Source organism: Protomyctophum parallelum (assembly GCF_964188405.1).
Source record: "Protomyctophum parallelum genome assembly, chromosome: 23".
NCBI classification, from domain to species: Eukaryota; Metazoa; Chordata; class Actinopteri; order Myctophiformes; family Myctophidae; genus Protomyctophum; species Protomyctophum parallelum.
The window spans coordinates 6932954-6951636 of record NC_139715.1 but is presented as its reverse complement, the minus strand read 5'-3'; the positions used below and the strand labels follow the sequence as shown (position 1 = coordinate 6951636).

The window sequence follows — 18683 nt, the reverse complement described above, 5'->3', positions numbered from 1 at the left end:
GGGCATATGAAGTCAGAATTAGTTGTTGTTTTGAACTTTTGGCTGCATTGTCCATCTTTCTACACACACACACACACACACACACACACACACACACACACACACACACACACACACACACACACAGGTGCTGGTGAAGACGATGTTTGTGTGCTATAGGGCTGGAAACATTATCGATATACGAGAATAGATATCGTGTGGACGTTTGGACATGGTGATATCTGGTGAATGTGGTATTTAATTTTGCATATTTGGAGTAAAGCCATAGCTGTTCTATTATATTATTTGCCTTTACCCACTTAATTATTATGTAGGCATTACTGACAATTTTTTATTTATCAAAAATCTAGATGTAAATGACTTTGAAAGCACCAAAAGTCTTCTTCACCCCACGATATCATCACAATATCAATTTATAATTTCCCTTTTTTTTTAAAGATATTTTTTGGGGTTTGTTGCCTTTATTGATAGATTACAGTAGTTTGACAGGAAAGGGGGAGAGGGAGAGAGAGAGATACGCAGCAAAGGTCGTCGGGATCGGGACTCGAACCCGCGACACGCTGCCAGGCTGGATTTCCAGCCTGGACTCGGCTCGGCTGGCCCAGGCCACAGTTTTCATGTTGGACTGTGTCCTCTTGCGTATGTGCAATATGATAACTGAAATACATGGGCAAATGTGAACAGGTTGTAAAACCACAAGGGGTGAAGAAGACTGCGGCCTGTGAGCATACAGTACAGTACAGTACACCATATGTCGAGCATTATCCGTTACACATGATGACACTGAACCAACACGGAAATAATGATCTCTCAACGCACTGCGATGAGGCGCGCTGTGAGCTGCTACATCGGCTGTTCTCGGACTCCCTTTCCTTTTTTTTCTTTGACATTTTGAATTATTTTTCATGCCTATAACGATGACACTAATGATGATGATACAATTAACAGACAAGGCAAACGCATACATCAAACGCAGAGAGACGGTGCAGTGCAGAGATTAAAAATGGGGTGCATTTTGCATCCCAAAACGCAGTTTATAGTTCCGGGATCATCATTTCTTCCTCTGTTTTCTACATGCATATAACCACATTATAAGCATATAAAATGAAATGTGAGTTAAATGCTGCAATCTGTAAAAATGGCAAAATATGACTCCTAACGTCGTTGAAGTGGGCGGGAACCCCTTTTGGTGCATTATTTCATGCTTTAGCTATTGAAAAATAGCAGATCTACAAGCTCATAGCGCGCCACCGAGTGGCGTGCTACGAGCTTGTAGGTCTGCTATTTTTTTTAAATCGAAGAACGACTGACATAGAAACACAGCTTTTTCAGAAAACTGTCAGGATGTAGAAGACATTTTTAGAATCTCATCTCAGGTCAGAACGGGCTAAAAGAACCATCCCTGCATCCCGGGACATTACATTGAAAACCTATTTACATCACTGGTAGTGCCACAGTAAACGGTAAAGAATCGACACAGGTAAACCTAGCATCGGTGGGGACAATATGCTATCAAAATAAAAACTATATACCGTCATAATATGGACATATCCATATACGACACGTTATCCACATCCCATGTAGGCACAATGTTAAAATGACCCTCCGTGTCATCAGTGCCCATACCCTGGGTGGGGTTTGCAAAAGGGCCTTTCTGTGTGGAGTTTGCATGTTCTCCCTGTGTCCCCTATAGGGTAGGTACCCTCACAAAAAAACATGCCGTAATCCTGGTCACTAAACTGCCTCCCCCTGGCCAGCCGGGGCGCCTGACGGAGGGGAAAAGGAACTGGTTGGAATAACGTGTTCCTTTCCACACGCTATGTCCAACCGGGGAAACTCTCCCCTGTCAGGTGAAAAAAAGCGGCTTGGACATGCATAGAAGGAAGCATGAGGTCAGTCCGTTGCTCTCCCCAGGTTGGCAGAGGGAGTGTAGCGCCCAGGATTACGTTAGACCAGAGGTTCCCAACCACTGGTACTAGTACCACTAGTGTTACTAGAGCCCCCTCTGGTGGCACTCAGAGGAGTCTCCCAAAAAAGAAGAAAAAAGACAAAAGTGGAATGACATATTTATATTAATACAGTTAGTTCTTCTGACCAAGCAATTGGTTTGAAATAGGCTATCCAGCCGTGCTAAAATGAGCATGACAGGCAGCACACCTGCAGCCGTTAATTAATTAAGATTAATCACGTACAAATAGTATCAGTTGTGCTGATTAGACAGAGTGTCGTCAGAGCAGCACAGCAACATTGGCTCAGGAATGAAACCAAAACAAAACGATTCAAAGAATGAGTTACATTTCCCTCCTGTTGCTGTAGCTGAGTAGGATGGGGGAAGGTTTTAACATCAGTTATTATTGTGGTGCTTGGAGATCAGTTATTATTATGGTGGTACTTTGAGAGTCAGATATCTTCTGTGCTGGTACTTGGTATAAAAAGGTTGAAAACCCCTGCGTTAGATAATTGACACTGCGGTGAAACAAATGGGTTGCAAAATCAAGGTATTAAAAAAAATGATGATAAAATGGTAAATCTCCCTCCTCTGCCACCCCTCATCTTAACCCATTTTGGGCAGGAACCCCTTTTGGTGTTGAAAAATAGCAGATCTACAAGCTCATAGCACGCCACGGTGGTGCGCTACGAGCTTGTAGGTCTGCTATTTTTGAAAAATCGAAGAACGACTGACATAGACACACAGCTTTTTCAGAAAACTGTCAGGATTTAGAAGACATTTTTAGAATCTGATCTCGGGTCTGATCTCATGTTAAATCACCCTCCTCTGCCACCCCTCATGTTAAATCACCCTCCTCTGCCACCCCTCACCCTCCTCTGCCACCCCTCATGTTAAATCACCCTCCTCTGCCACCCCTCATGTTAAATCACCCTCCTCTGCCACCCCTCATGTTAAATCACCCTCCTCTGCCACCCCTCATGTTAAATCACCCTCCTCTGCCACCCCTCATGTTAAATCACCCTCCTCTGCCACCCCTCATGTTAAATCACCCTCCTCTGCCACCCCTCATGTTAAATCACCCTCCTCTGCCACCCCTCACCTTCCTCTGCCACCCCTCATGTTAAATCACCCTCCTCTGCCACCCCTCATGTTAAATCACCCTCCTCTGCCACCCCTCATGTTAAATCACCCTCCTCTGCCACCCCTCATGTTAAATCACCCTCCTCTGCCACCCCTCACCCTCCTCTGCCACCCCTCATGTTAAATCACCCTCCTCTGCCACCCCTCACCCTCCTCTGCCACCCCTCATGTTAAATCACCCTCCTCTGCCACCCCTCACCCTCCTCTGCCAACCCTCATGTTAAATCACCCTCCTCTGCCAACCCTCATCTTAAATCACCCTCCTCTGCCACCCCTCACCCTCCTCTGCCAACCCTCATGTTAAATCACCCTCCTCTGCCAACCCTCATGTTAAATCACCCTCCTCTGCCACCCCTCACCCTCCTCTGCCAACCCTCATGTTAAATCACCCTCCTCTGCCACCCCCCTCCTCTACAGACGGTGGACATCCACAAAGAGAAGGTGGCCAGGCGGGAGATCGGCATCCTCACCACCAATAAGAACACCTCGCGCACGCACAAGATCATCGCCCCGGCCAATCCCGAGAGGCCCGTGCGCTACATCCGCAAGCCCATCGACTACAGCCTATTGGACGACATGGGCCACGGCGTAAAGGTAAGGCTCCGCCTCCAGTGCGGGTTCACGGTGCGAAAAATGAGGTGTCGCGCTCGTTCACTTGTTTCCCAAACAGTGGGTCGGGACCCATTTGTGGGTCACCGACACATTGCTAATAATGGGTCCCGTTAGTTTTTGTTTCCTACATTTAGTTTGTAATTATTTAAAAAAAAAAAAAACATTCCCAAAAAAAGCGCAACTTTTCATGAATTAAACCAAAATTCAAAGATTTTTTTCCCAGTAACTTCATGATTTCATAAAAGACAAATCTAAGAAATTCCATAAATTTGAAGAAAACGGGTAGTGAAAAATGGCAGATCTACAAAAGCTTGTAGATCTGCTATTTTCCCTAGTTTGGTCCTGGGTGAATATCTCATTTCTGTTTTGGGTCCTGGGCTAAAAGGTGTGGGAACCATTGCACTAGTTCACTAAACGTATAGAAATGAGTTAGGACGAATAGACGGTACGTATGTTTACGTGACTCAATGTGTTTGTCACGCAGCGTGTGAGAAACAATCCTGTTAGAGTTTTGTAATGTTGTACATTTGGCAGAATCCGTTTTGTTCATCCTAGTTTGCGTGTTCAAAAGTGTGACTTTGACACCTGTTTTGCCATGCTTATGTAAATTAATGGGAGAATGTTTTGGATTATACATTTATCTACAGAAGTGTTTTAAAGATACCTTGCCAATGTTTGGTCTTAAATCATGGTAAGGTAACTAACTAAACTATACAACTCTAGCTAAGTTTAATTGTGCTTTAATTAAATCCATGCCTGATGTCTGTATGCTGCTCTAACCACTGATTGTAACATTTAGAATTCAGTGTTTTTTCAAGGTTCCTGTCCATTTGTGACATAAAAATAAGTTTTTGTAATTTTTCTTAATTTCTTTCTGAGCTCAATTGCAGTAGATTCTCTGTGGTCTGGGGTTTTCGCTGATTTTTGCATGTTTTTTATTGCCGCTCAAAAGGCTTCCAAACCCCAGAAAAAAAGAATATCTACTGAATGTTCAAAGTTCAGGTTATTTGTGTGTAATTGAGGTCATAAAATCTAAAAGAAAACGAAAAATATTTTTTTTAAATGGGGATATTATGGCCTCCAAACTAAAGTTTTTCCCCTACCTGATTTGGAATAACTAGGTTATTTTTACAAAACAAGTTTAACCCATTTTGGTGCGGGAACCCCTTTTGGTGTTGGATTATGTTATGCTTTAGCTTTTGAAAAATACCAGATCTACAAGCTCATAGTGCGCCACCGAGTGGCGCGCTACGAGCTTGTAGGTCTGCTATTTTTGAAATATCGAAGAACGACTGACATAGAAACATCAATGTCCTAGTCAGACGTGCCTTCAATCTCCTAGTCAGACGTGCCAGACACATTTGACACATTTGATCACATTTTCATGTGCAATTTGTTTTTCCTGCCTGTTCACTCACTAATCCTCTGATTCCCTCTCTTTTCTCTCTCTTTCCTTTCCGCTTGCCTAATTTACAAATAAAAACAAACCTCAGTGGTTGCTAAGGTTTAAGGTAAGTATCTCCTGTGTGTTGCTATGAGGTTCTCGTGTTTCTTTTGGTTTTGATGCTGTGTGGAGAACTGTTGTGGTTGCAGAATAAAAATTAAAAAAAAGATCTCTTGACTGCTGTGATAAGAACCTTGTTTGCTTCTGATGCCAAATTATTATGCTCGGTCGAGCGCCAAAAATAGCCTATCTACGAGCTCGCAATACGCTGCGTGTTGTGACCCTGTAGATGGTCTGTTTTTGGTGCGCGTACGTGGCTAAGTTTAACCCGAGCTTTATCTCGTTTAAAAAACCAGGTATCTTGACGCATTACATTTTTCTCTCTCACTCCACGTTCTTCTCGTTGCAGTAATATCTTCACCCATGCTGTCCTTGTTCTTATCCTTCGCTTTCCTCCCTTTCCTCCTCTTCCTCCTCCTCCTCCTCCTTACAGGCAAGTGCCCAGAACATGAAGGCCGGCGCTGGTGGCCTGCCTCGAACCAACCCCCCCACACAGAAGCCCCCCAGCCCCCCCATGACAGGGAAGGGGACCCTAGGGTACGTACGACCGACCGGTGGGGACCAACCCCCAAACCTCCCGCATTCTGGCACTGTGAACCACACAGGAGCTTCATGGGGACTGTCCATAAGTCCGACCTCCTGTTAGTCCGACCGTCGTGGCCGGTTAAGACTGAGGTTAGGGTTATAACGACCTATGTGGACGGTTAAGACTGAGGTTAGGGTTATAGCGACCTACGTGGCCGGTTAAGACTGAGGTTAGGGTTATAACGACCTATGTGGCCGGTTAAGACTGAGGTTAGGGTTATAACGACCTATGTGGACGGTTAAGACTGAGGTTAGGGTTATAACGACCTATGTGGCCGGTTAAGACTGAGGTTAGGGTTATAACGACCTATGTGGCCGGTTAAGACTGAGGTTAGGGTTATAACGACCTATGTGGACGGTTAACACTGAGGTTAGGGTTATAACGACCTATGTGGACGGTTAAGACTGAGGTTAGGGTTATAGCGACCTACGTGGCCGGTTAAGACAGAGGTTGGGGTTATAGCGACCTACGTGGCCGCTTAAGACTGGGGTTAGGGTTATAGCGACCTACGTGGCCGCTTAAGACGGCGGTAAGGGTTTGGGATTGTGTTGGTTCGGAATTATGCGAGGTCGGAATATTGAGATAGGTCGGAATAATTCTACAAGTGTATGTTTGTGGCTTTGAGGCCGTGGCGGCAAGCAGTGGGTTTCTCTGGGTGTCATCATTCATTGGCTCCGGCTTTTTGTTTATTTAGACGGTGTCTTCGGGGCTGTTTATCGATGCCGTGACGATGCGTTTGATCACAACTGTATCGCGGCTGTTTAAAATGATGCTCTGCATTTTGATCACAGCCGTTTACTTTCAGGCGCTTAAAGCCTCTAGTCTTAGTGAAACGGACTCGAGGCGATTGCAACCGTACTTGGACCGTCGTTCTTTGTTTTGCTGTGTACACCACATCTCTTAGCTGATCTACAAGCTCACATCATAGATGCTGTTGTTCTTTGGCCATTGTTGCCCCTGGAACAGGAATGCTGGAATTCAATTGGTTAATGAATTAAATATTCTGTATTTTGATCACAGCGGTGGAATTAACTGGTGCGTGTGAATGTTTATATTTTTTATTTTTTTTATTTCTTCGCTGCATTGATCGACGTTACTTGATCCAAACGCAGCGAGGAAGACTGGGTCAGGATTCCACATTGATGATGCTTGCTCTGCTGCCTTTTAGCACTGTTCTCTGTTCTGTACAGTAGATACAGTAAAATGCCACGTCTGTGATGTGGCATTGTCCTTTCATCTGGGTCTGTAGAGCGCCGAAGTCCTGATGTCTCGTTCATTCCCTGGTTTGCGGAAGTTTTTCCTCTTATGGATATTGGAGAATGACATTGGGTCATCTTAGAATCGTGGTCCAAAAATGGGGTGACTGTCTCGGGGAGGTGTCTTTGTATCGTTTACGAAAGTCAGTCACTCATATTTTAATACAGTCTGTTGCTAGCGGAAATGTAACAAATCCGCTGGCGGTAACATTAGCGCTTTCTCGCAGTCAGTTGATTTCTTTGTGAAACGGCCGGGATGACTTTTATTTTGTGTTGTAAGTGACGAGCAGGGAGTCACTCAAAATGCCACTAGGGTTAACCCATTTTGGGCATGAACCCCTTTTGGTGTTCGCATTATTGAAAAATAGCAGATCTACGACTACAAGCTCTATGAGCTTGTAGATCTGCTATTTTCTTTAAATCGAAGAACGACTGAAATAGAAACATAGCTTTTTCAGAAACCTGTCAGGATGTAGAAGACATTTTTTTAATCTGATCTCGGGTCAAAATGGGTTAACTTGCCACGCTGTTGAGTCTACTCTCCCCATTCGCCCGACCTTTCGCTGGACTTTTATCTAATGCCAGGGCACAGGACGACTGTTATCACAAAGGACGTGGAATTTGCTGTGACCTTTTTTTGATAGCAGTAATCAGCGTGGTGGAGATTGCCAACCAAGCAAGAGACGCTGTGCAGTTTAGAGCTGTTGATCTCTGACGGATTTAGACCTACAAATGCCTTCATTAATCCTGACGGTTTTCTGAAAAACGTCCTTCTCAAACGTTTTCATGTCAAGGACCCCCAAAAGTAATTTTGGAAAATGTAATTGTCCGCCGACCCCCCCCCCCCCCCCCCCCCCATCTGAAAATGTGTTGTTCCTTCCAGGGACGCAAGAAGCAAAGATTTTAGTTTAAAAATAAAAACGTTTGCTCTGAAAGAATGTATTCAATATATCAATCACTGCTAGAGCTGTACAAATCTTATTGGGGGTCCCTGGCATATGTTCGCATGGGGTGTTCGCAGGCTAATAAGAGTCAATTTGGGGGTCATTGACATGGAAAAGTTTGGGAACCCTTGGGTCTAAAAGATGTATGTTGTAGAACACACAGAATGGAACGTTGGCCATTCTCTGCACTCTGCAAAGAGCTCATCAGTGAGGAATAGTTCACTGTTGTTTATTGTCCTAGCTGTCTCTTATCCCACTGTGTGTTCTGTGTGTGTGTGTGTGTGTGTGTGTGTGTGTGTGTGCGTCCAGCCCATAACACGTGTGTTCTGTGTCACTCCTGGGACCTAAGTGGGCGTGTGAAGTTCATGATGACCTTCAGAAGCGTCCGTGCGTGTCAGAGTGTGTGTGTGTGTGTGTGTGTGTGTGTGTGTGTGTGTGTGCGTGCGTGTGTACCTACTAGATGCATGTTGGTCGTCCAGCTCAGACCTTCCATAACTCACCGTGTGCCGCAAGCCCAAAGTTTCGGGCAGGCATCTTTTTCTTTGTTTTGTTGTTGTTTGTTGTTGTTTGTATGCAGTTCATAATTCTTTGAAGCTTCTCCTCCCCAGTTTGTCCATGTTTTATTTATCTTGTGTCCCTCGCCTGGCTGCCCCATGGTTTCCATAGCAACGTTGGGTCATCATCCCATAATGTTAATGATTTGGAACCTTGCATGATAATTTAATCCTTAATCGGTCTCCCAGCAGGTAAACATTCTCAGTTTTCTTTTCAAGTCTTTTCATAATAATAGTATAAACATGTAAAGTCATGCTTTTAACCACTTGAACCTTGTATATATATTTTTCTCCTATTGGATAAAATAAATGCCTGATTTATAATAATCACTAACGTTAGCAACTAGACACCACGGAACAATTCTGCTAGTGATTTGTACGCGACAACGTTTTTGTGTCTCTTGCGGAGTCTGTGAGGTCTCCAACAAAAGACGGAATTATTATTTTTTTTGCAGATAAACGAAGGTAAAACAGAAAATGTTAAGATGTGCAGCATTCAACCAGCAGGTTCAGCCCCCCAAACACCTGTGGCTCCGCCCCACCACCACCCCCCCTGCCCTCCCCCCCGCTCCCATAACGACCCTATGTGCCCCCCCCCCACCGTGTCGGTCACGTGTCGTTCCGTTTTTAAGTTTGCAACCTGTTTGTTTCTCGCTCTCCCCCCCCCCCCCCCACCCGTCCTCCACACCTCTCCTCTGTGGATATGTCCCGTCCCCACTCCCCCCCCCTCCCCCGTCCTGAACCCACACCCCCTCCACCCCCCCCCCCCCCCCTCTCACAGGCGCCACTCCCCATATCGGACCCTCGAGCCAGTGCGCCCGCCCGTTGTCCCTAATGACTACGTCTCAAGTCCGACGCGCAACGTGGCGCCCCCCCTCCAGCAGAGCCCTGCACGCACCGCGTCCGTTAATCAGAGGAACCGCACGTACAGGTACCCCCGCCCCTCCCCTCCCCCCCCCCCCCCCCCCCCCCCCTCCCTCCCTCCAAGAAAACTAAACTACAAGAACTAAACAGAAACTTCACTACCCAGCATGCATCTCTCTCTCTACTATACCTTCTGAAACACGCCCACCTTTTCCTGTCCTGTCCCCTCTTCCTTCTTGTAGTCCGGCAGCCGACGGGCTTCTTTTGTTTAAAGTGGGTAATTTGGTATGTAGTCATTTTTTTATATTGGCCTAAAATATTGTCTTTACATTCGTGAATCCACTTGCTGACCGGCTGTCACTATTGGACAATTTCTTTTATAGGGGTTTCTTGTGACCCTACCATTAACATCCTATGGCAGGCAAAAATGTCAAACTTTCCTTATGCTTTAAAGGTATATTCAGTGATTTCACTCAAAAAACCTTAGGTTTCGTTTTTGGCTGGGACACAGCCTTTCGTCCAATCAGGATAGAGAGTCAAAAACGAAACCTAAGGTTTTTTGACCCCCAGGGGTTAACTGGGTACAGGGAGGAACTCCTTATATGGCCAGCACACTCTATAGTAGGGAGGATTATCACAACAAAACAAAAAAATAAGTGATATTTGAATTAAGTGAAATCACTGAATATACCTTTAAGTAGCATGTGATGATGTGACGTGTCGAACTGGGGGGGGGGGGTCATGATTCTGAATCCATTCCAAGCATTTTTGCACAAAAAACACTCCTTGGGCTAAAAAACGGCCATAGACGTCATGACAAATGTGATGAGGTCTGTATATAGACAATATTATAATTTCAGACCCCACAAGCCCGACTGCCGGACTATTACCTCCCTTGTTCCTCCTCTATGCTGTACGATGACTCACTCCTTCACACCGGCTGAACTAAACCTTTTCTTTCATTGTCCCCGGAAGGAAGCGCAGCTCAGAAGGCGGAACCCCTTTTTCTTTTTCTCGTCATGGAATGTTTGGAGAGTAGTTTAAATAAAGGGGGCTATGATGAGGAACGTGCCACCATGTTGGAGGACTGGCAAGTAAAAAAATAATTATGTCATCGTCTCTCGCTAAGGCCCTTGAAACTAGAAGTATGCTTAGTTGTGGGATTGTGTCCTCCTGGCTGATGGGATGGTGTCCTCCTGGCTGATGGGATGGTGTCCTCCTGGCTGAGCCAAAGCATTTTATCCTCCTTAGAACAACAAACATGCCCCCCATTAGAATGACCAGATGCATAATCCATGCCGCCACGTGGCTCTCAAGATGAGGTGTGGTCAAAACATTCCCCTCTCAAAGTAGTTAAGTCGGTTAGCTTATTGTCCGTATCAGGCTGTCCCTTTTGCAACGTGCTAGCTAGACCCTGGGAGATGGATCGCTATGGTGGATCTATCTATGGTGGATCTATCTATGGTGGATCTATCTATGGTGGATCTATCTATGGTGGATCTATCTACGGTGGATCTATCTACGGTGGATCTATCTATGACGTATTCTAAGCTGTGCTCTTCATTATGCTGAGTTGGCAGTGCCCAGAATCGAACCCAGAACCTTAAGGTTCAAAGGTGTACTACCACTCTTACTAACTGAGCTATCTTAACATGCCCTCGAACTTGAGAAGATATTCTTAGATTCCCAGACTCGCAAAGGATGCACTGTTTTCTGTCTTTTGGAGATGCGTGTGAACTAGCGTGCGTTTCGTCATCAACGCCCACCTGCCCCCACCTTTTTTTTGGAAGGGACGAACCAAACGAACCAAAGACCCATGAATTTGTTTAAGGGGCTCCCCAGGGCCCAGAACCAAGATAAGATTGATCTTCTTTCTTTTTTTCTTCTTCTTCTTGCGACACTCTTCAGCATGCTGTCGTTTCTTTTTTTTTTTCTTCTTCTTCCACCAATCATCTTCATCCTCATCATCTCCACCTGTTCCTTCTCCTCTTGTCCGTTCAAAAGTCTGCTACTGTTATGCGTGTGTCTCAGCAGCTCTTGATGTGGTATTATTTTCTATCATTTTTATATACATCTTCATGTCTTTTGTTATGTCACTAATGTGTCAAACTGTTGGAGCTCACTGTCTTATGTCCATGTGAGGTGTCCGTCTCTTTTTATTGCTGTACATTATAGTAATTTCAAAGGCATAATAATAATAATAACGCCTCATGTTTGTGAACCCATGTAGTGATCTTGAGGGTGCCATTTTGGGCATTTGTAATCTAGCAGGCTAATGATAGGACTTTCACAATAATTCCTGGCTAAAAATATAAACATGCCTTAAAATATATATGTTAATGACATTTAGAAAGTTTAGAACACTTTCCTGGGGGTCTTTATGTGCGTAATTTGTGGTTTTAGATATTTTAGATTTTAGCAGTGAGCCCAGTGTCTCTGATGCCGTGGACACTGGGCTCACTTACTTCCTGTACTACAATTCCCATAATGCTTTGGTGCACTGCTCCTTGTGGATAGGGGGAGGGCTGTCTTACTGCCTGGGCACGCTTGAACTTCCATGCGCGGCCAAAAGGAAGCTAGCTGTCTTTTGCGTCATTTCCAGGTTTTTAGACAGCTGGTGGATGGAAATGAAGCTCCACCCACCCACCCACACGGCTGATTGCTGAAAAGCTTGCCCCAGCTCCACCAGCTGTCTAAAAACCTGGAAATGATGCAAAAGTCTGCATGGAATCTTAGGTGTGCTCAGGCCCTTACTGAGACAACATGTAGTACATTTTGTTACCCCCCAAAAAGTCGTTCCTAAAAGAGACCCAAACTAGTGAAAATAGCAGATCTACAAGCTCACAGCGCGGTCATGACATTTCCTAGATTATGATTTCATTTCTTCATAAAGTTACTGGAAGAAAGAAATCGTTACAATAATAATAATAATAATAATACTGGTAATTAAAAACCAAAAGGACCCAGAAAACGATGTGTCCGCGACCCACAAATGGATCCCTGACCCAGTGTTTTGGAACTAGGGGTGTAGGGGGAGCGCATGCATGGGTGTGGTCTGACGTGTGTGTGTGTGTGTGTGTGTGTGTGATGTACGTGTGTGTGTGCGTGCGACTGCGTGCGTGTGATGTGACGTACGTGTGTGTGTGGGGTGTGACGTATGTGTGTGTGTGGTGTGACGCATGTGTGTGCGTGCGACTGCGTGCGTGTGTGGTGTGACGTACGTGTGTGTGGTGTGACGTATGTGTGTGCGTGCGACTGCCTGTGTGTGGTGTGACGTACGACTGCGTGTGTGTGGTGTGACGTACGTGTGTGTGTGGTGTGTGTGTGCGTGCCCGCCCCCAGCAGCGGCTCCAGCGGAGGCAGCCACCCCAGCAGCAGTCGCAGCAGCAGCAGAGAGAACAGCGGCAGTGGCAGCGTGGGCCTGCCCATCGCCGTGCCCACCCCGGCTCCGCCCAACGCCTTCCCAGGTAAACCAGCGCCACCGCCACCCCCCCCGTCTATTGTCGCTGTGTGTGTGTGTGTGTGTGTGACTGTTCTCTCCCGTGTAGAATGTATAGCGCAGGGCTACTCAACTCAACTGGTTCCGCCGCCGGGCCCGAGAAACCCAGATTAATTTACCTTTGCAATCGATGCACTACGGTGACCTAGGCCGACTTTCAACATCCGCTAGGTGTTCAAACTGATGTCAACATCCGCTAGTTTTTGGGACATGTATTACAAATACGTCTAGCATTGGGCCCCATGGTGTGGCCACTTTTGGGATGGCAGCTAATAGCTATGGCTCAGGGGCCACTTAGCAAAATTCCAAGCTAAAAATGTCAGTGGATTAGTTTTTGTGTCCAGATACCCCGTGGAGGACAGGCTTCAGACGCGCCTCCTCAGGAGACCTTTCTCAGCTCTGAACCCGTTTTGACTTGTCGTTAATAGGAACCCGTTGCATGCCCCTTGTCGGTATTATTTTGAAACGTTTACAAATTTATTTTGTAAATTATTATTTAATTTTGTACACGACTAGTCTAAAAAAATGAAGGAAATTCGTTCACTGAAATATGAAGAGAACATATAATGAACAAGATTATCACAGGTGAATAAATAAGTGGTTAATTAATACTCAGCTGACATCATCAGGCCACGTCACTTTCTTTGGAACGAACGATGCAATATTACCTACAGTAATTGGCCGCAGACCCCCATCTGGAAATATGTAGTTCCAGTAGCAAAGACTGTAGTTCCAGGGACCTCTCCAGTAGCAAAGACTTGAGTTAAAAATGTTGGCTCTGAAAGAATATATATTCAAAGATTTGAGGCACATTTTCACGATTTTTCAAAAATAGCAGATCTACAAGCTCGTAGCGCGGCACTCTGCGCTATGAGCTTGTAGATCTGCTTGTAGATCTGCTATAGCTAAAGTATAACATAAGGCTAAAAACACCGTGGGGTTCCCGCCCAGAATGGGTTAAGCAGGGGGTCCGGGCGGGTTGAGCAGCACTGTGTGTGACTAATCACTTCCTGCTGGAGTCTTTCCTCCCTAACGTTAATCCTGTCTTTACCTCCCTCACTTCCTTCCTACCTTCTTTCCTTCCTTCCTTCCTACCTTCTTTCCTTCCTTCCCTTCCTTTCCTTCCTTCCTTCCTTCCTTCCATCCCGTAACCCCTCCTCTGCGTCCGGACGTCCCGCGGGTACAGCCCTCCCCGCTCCCTCCAACAACAATGCTAAGCCACCCTCCGCCGCCACCACCCCCGGTGCCCCCACCACCGCCCTAGACGGCCCCCCGCAGGCCCCCAGCACCCCCCTAGAGGTCCCCCCACTCCCCCCTCCCCCTCCCCAGCTCCCCCCCGCCGCCACAGTGGCTCCTCCTCCTCCTCCTCCCGCTAGCTCGGGCCCCCCTGCTGCTTTCGGCACGCCCACACAAGGTGAGTGTTTTCACCTGCCCCCCCCCCCCCCCGCATGCACCATCCCCCCCCCCCTCTATAACCAACCCTAACTCCTTTCCATGACCACTTAAATCATATGCTTCATTGATGAGGGGTCCCTCAGGAGTCTATGCTTGGTGCGATCGTTTTTAAGTGGTGCAACCACTTCTACATCCAGCAATGTCCGCATGTATCATGTATCATGAGCACGAGTGGTGTGCGCATGGTGAAATTGGAACGAGAGAAGTATGTGACATGGCTGCCACCTGCTGGACGCAAACGATACAGAGAAGAAATTGGAACGATACAGAAGAAATTGGAACGATACAAATTGGAACGATACAGAGAACCAATAGACGGGAGTTGCACCACTTGGTTCACACTGGTGTGATTTTTTTCAATCTATGTAGCAGAGTGGCTCAGACTCAGAGCCTCAGCCTTTCAAATGTCAGAGTCTAATGTCTCCCTGGCCCAGAGGGATATCCCTTTGGTCTAATGGTTTAAGATATTGGTGCTTTCAACGCCGGAGACCCGAGTTCGAATCCCGGTCGTTAACATCTGCGCCAAATCTGTTAGCGAAAAATGGACTGATGGACAACTAAGCCCCCCCCCCCCCCCCAGCACGTTGCGAGCTTCAGATACTATACAGTACAGTATGCCATAGTAGTATTATGTTACACAGTTCATGTAGTAGTATATCATGATAGTAGTATTATGTTACAGTTAATGTGGGGAATCGGTTGGATCGAGAAAGGAGACCCCGCTTTCGGGTGTCGATGTCGACAGGTTTTTACTCGAGGCCGGGCCGGACGGGGGCCTATACCAGAGTTACTGGTCTGGTTACCCCCCCCCCATCCCATCTAAGGGAGTCATAAACAGATGTCGGTATACTTTACATACATGCTGAAGAAAGAACCGGTATTGGTGGTCATTGGTTTGTTTATTTGTCTACCTTCAGGAATTGGGCCAGTAATGGTCAAAGAAACATCGCAGCTGTGTTGAGTGTTGACTGACTCCCATAAATCATAGCTAGAGTTGATCGTTTATGATAACTAGACTGCAGTCTTTTGTATGTATGTATGTATGTATGTATGTATGTATGTATGTATGTATGTGTGTATTTGGTTAAAATGGGTAGGGTTTAAAAAAAGGCAAAAGAAGGCTCTGTTGCACTGGCCTAAACGTGGGTCCTTAAAATCTGCATTAACTTCTGGTATGTATGTATGTGTTTTTTGCCTTAATTTATTTTTATACAGGGACAGACAGTAAGGCTGACAGAAAATGTAGAGAGGGGGGGGGGGGGTTGGTTGGTGACATGCAGCAAAGGCCGTCGGGATCGGGAGTTGAACCCGCGGCACACTGCCAGACTCCTTGGACTACCGGCCAAGGTGCCTGGACCGCTGAGCCACGGGGCCCCCGACGGCAGTCTTATCTCAGTCATTTCATATGTCATTGTTGTTACGCTTTGAAGAAGAAGCGAGTAAACATTCGTCCCAATCTAGAGGCTGCATAAAAGCCACAGAAACTACTCCGCCTCCAGGGCGTTCTTTTTTGTTATTATGGGCACTTTGATGTTGCCAAAATTGCATCCTTGGCAGACCCCATACATAATCACATCACTAAAGATGCCCTCACTCTACTAACCCATGTATGTACATGTTTAAAGGCCGAAGTCCTCGCTTCTTTTGGTGCTTGTTTTCATAGACCCGGTGGCTTGTTTCTCTCACACAATCTGGCAACACTGACCACCACCCATTTATCCTCATTTGGCAACGCCCCATCCGAACCCCAGCCTCCCTGTACCTGTGTGTCCATGTTATCTTATCTGTCGCATGATCCTGTCTGGTCGCAAACGTTTGTTTTTATTATTAATTAATTATCGTATAAAGGTATTTGTTTGTGCGTGTCACTTCATTGTTTTATTTCAGTGGTTTTGTATGTATTTCTTTATTTTTTAATTCAAGGACCCCCATAAGTAACTCATAGACCCCCTTTCCACTGGTTGGTTCCCAATGGGAACCGGTTCAGTTCTTTTTGGTTCTTAGTCCATGAGCCAGAGCTCCAAAATTGGTGGGAAAAACTAGACCTATATTAAATTGTTTATAGGATCAATACAAGTCAATTAATACATGATAACATTTTCTATTATTTAGCATATTTTCCCACATAATGCCTGAGCCGCGGTGAAGAGCAAACCACCGCCACCAGCCCTTCTCTCTGTTTTTACTCGCCACCGCTCCACGTTATTACAGCTCCGGTGGTCACCTCACCACCGACGATCCAGAGTCCAGACTATGAATCGGCCTTAACCCATTCTGACCGGGCACCCATTTTGGTGTCGGCATCATGTTATGCTTTAGCTATTTAAAAATAGCAGATCTACAAGCTCATATCGCGCCACAGAGTGGCGCGATACGAGCTTGTAGGTCTGCTATTTTTGAAAAATCGAAGAGCGACTGACATTTTTAGAATCTGATCTCAGGTCAGAATGGGTTCATCAGACCAGTGTGTGTCCGGCGGAAACCTCGTATGAATCTGATCTCAGGTCAGAATGGGTTAAGGGTTCATTTAGAACCCCTAAAGCTACCCAAGGGGACCCCACTTTGAGAACCACTGTCTTTTATGTTGTATGTAAAAAAAGAAAAAAAGTGTTCAATTTTTATTTATTTCTTGTGATAGTTAGTACACGGCACAATCCTCAGTGTTAAAATCAGTAAAATCCTCAAGTGTTTGAGTTATCAATTTGTAACTCGAGAGAGTTTACACAGATGTAACCAAATGAACATCAAAGTCAGCTTTTAACCCATTCTGAACGGGCACCCATTTTGGTGTTGGCATCATGTTATGCTTTAGCTATTGAAAAATAGCAGATCTACAAGCTCATATCGCGCCACCGAGTGGCGCGATACGAGCTTGTAGGTCTGCTATTTTTTGAAAAATCGAAGAACGACTGACATTTTTTAAAATCTGATCTCAGGTCAGAATGGGTTAAACAACGGAGGGTGTAATGGTGTTACTACTCCCAAGCCCAGTGGTGGCTCTTCTTCTCAGATCCTGGGGGGAACCATGAGGAATAATGCCCGGGTGTCATTTCGTTTAGCTCTTTGGGGGGAACCATGAGGAATAATGCTCGGGGGTCATTTTGTTTAGCTCCTGGGGGGAACCATGAGGAATAATGCCCGGGTGTCATTTCGTTTAGCTCCTGGGGGGGGGGAACCATGAGGAATAATGCCCGGGTGTCATTTCGTTTAGCCATCGGGGACTAATTTAGCCTCATGACGGCGAGCGAATTCATTTCCCCTGCTCTGTTGGAACAGAGAAGGATCAGTCATCTGGGTCAGCTGCATTAGAGAGGACTAGACTCGCTGGGACTGGATGTGACTGGATGCTCAATTCTCTAAAGCAGTGCTTTTTCAGCCTTTTTCATATCAAGGACCATTATTAATACGCATTTTTGACGGACCGCTGATGAGATTTAGCCTCTCTAATTGTGTAGACTTGTGAATTAAGTAATTCAGATGTTTTAACAATAATTTATTTGACTCTTTCTTGAGAGTGTAAAATGAAGCCAAACGGAACCTTACACAAGACAAGCGGTGACGATATTTCCTCTCCACAGGGCATTGACTGTGACGGCTAGGTCTGTGCTGCCCTATAAAACCAAACGCAGTAACTGTCTGAGCACTAAAAAGCTGAGACCAATGACTTCACGCTTTATTACCTGACCGGACGGCCGGTCAACACGTATCGCTGGCACAATGCTACATGGATTGTTGAGTAACATTTAATGGTATAAATGTTTGTTCATGAATACTAAAAGCTTTGTCATTAATCACAACCTTTGCTTTTAAGTAAGAGTATTTCCAAAACCATTTTTCACTACCGATTTAGAGCCAGACTTCACCTAAGGTATTCTTTATGACAGTGGTTCTGGGATCCCTGGCAGTGGCTAGTAATGAGCCTTATAATATGCCTTAAAAAGACCACTTTTAAACCTATCTTCGTTCAATTGGTCCTCTTTAATGTTCATGATAAAGTTACACAATTGTTTTCTACTCTTGTGTCTCATCGGAGGACTTTAACTGTGGACAGTTCAGAAAACCAACCACCAGTGACATCATCGATGGGGAGTCCAAGCTAATAGAAACTGCAGGCTTTCTATTCCTGAAAAGTTATATATATATATAAAAATGCCTAGGCTAATACCTTAACTAATACATGCAATCATTATTGCCTCCTATAACCCACTATAACTAAAATAAGTCCCCGATTAGAGCCGTCCTAAAGTCGGCTCTTCGGTGCTACTGAAAGATTTCTGACGAGCCAAAATCATTTCGGCACTACAGCGGTAAAATAGGA

The 18683-nt window shown here is 45.5% G+C and overlaps 1 protein-coding gene across 6 annotated transcripts in view; it reads left to right on the top strand.

The window, feature by feature from the left end:
- LOC310854218 (abl interactor 2-like) overlaps window positions 1–18683 on the top strand; it is a 38337-nt gene that overhangs the window by 10606 nt on the left and 9048 nt on the right. For 3 of the 6 annotated variants that reach the window (XM_083758772.1, XM_083758771.1, XM_083758770.1), the window contains exons 3-6: window positions 3509–3685; window positions 5641–5744; window positions 9329–9478; window positions 12754–12878. In XM_083758772.1, coding sequence (XP_083614898.1) covers window positions 3509–3685; window positions 5641–5744; window positions 9329–9478; window positions 12754–12878 — 556 coding nt within the window. The remainder of the gene's footprint in view (window positions 1–3508; window positions 3686–5640; window positions 5745–9328; window positions 9479–12753; window positions 12879–18683) is intronic. The other 3 variants (XM_083758775.1, XM_083758774.1, XM_083758773.1) reach the window with 1 other exon arrangement.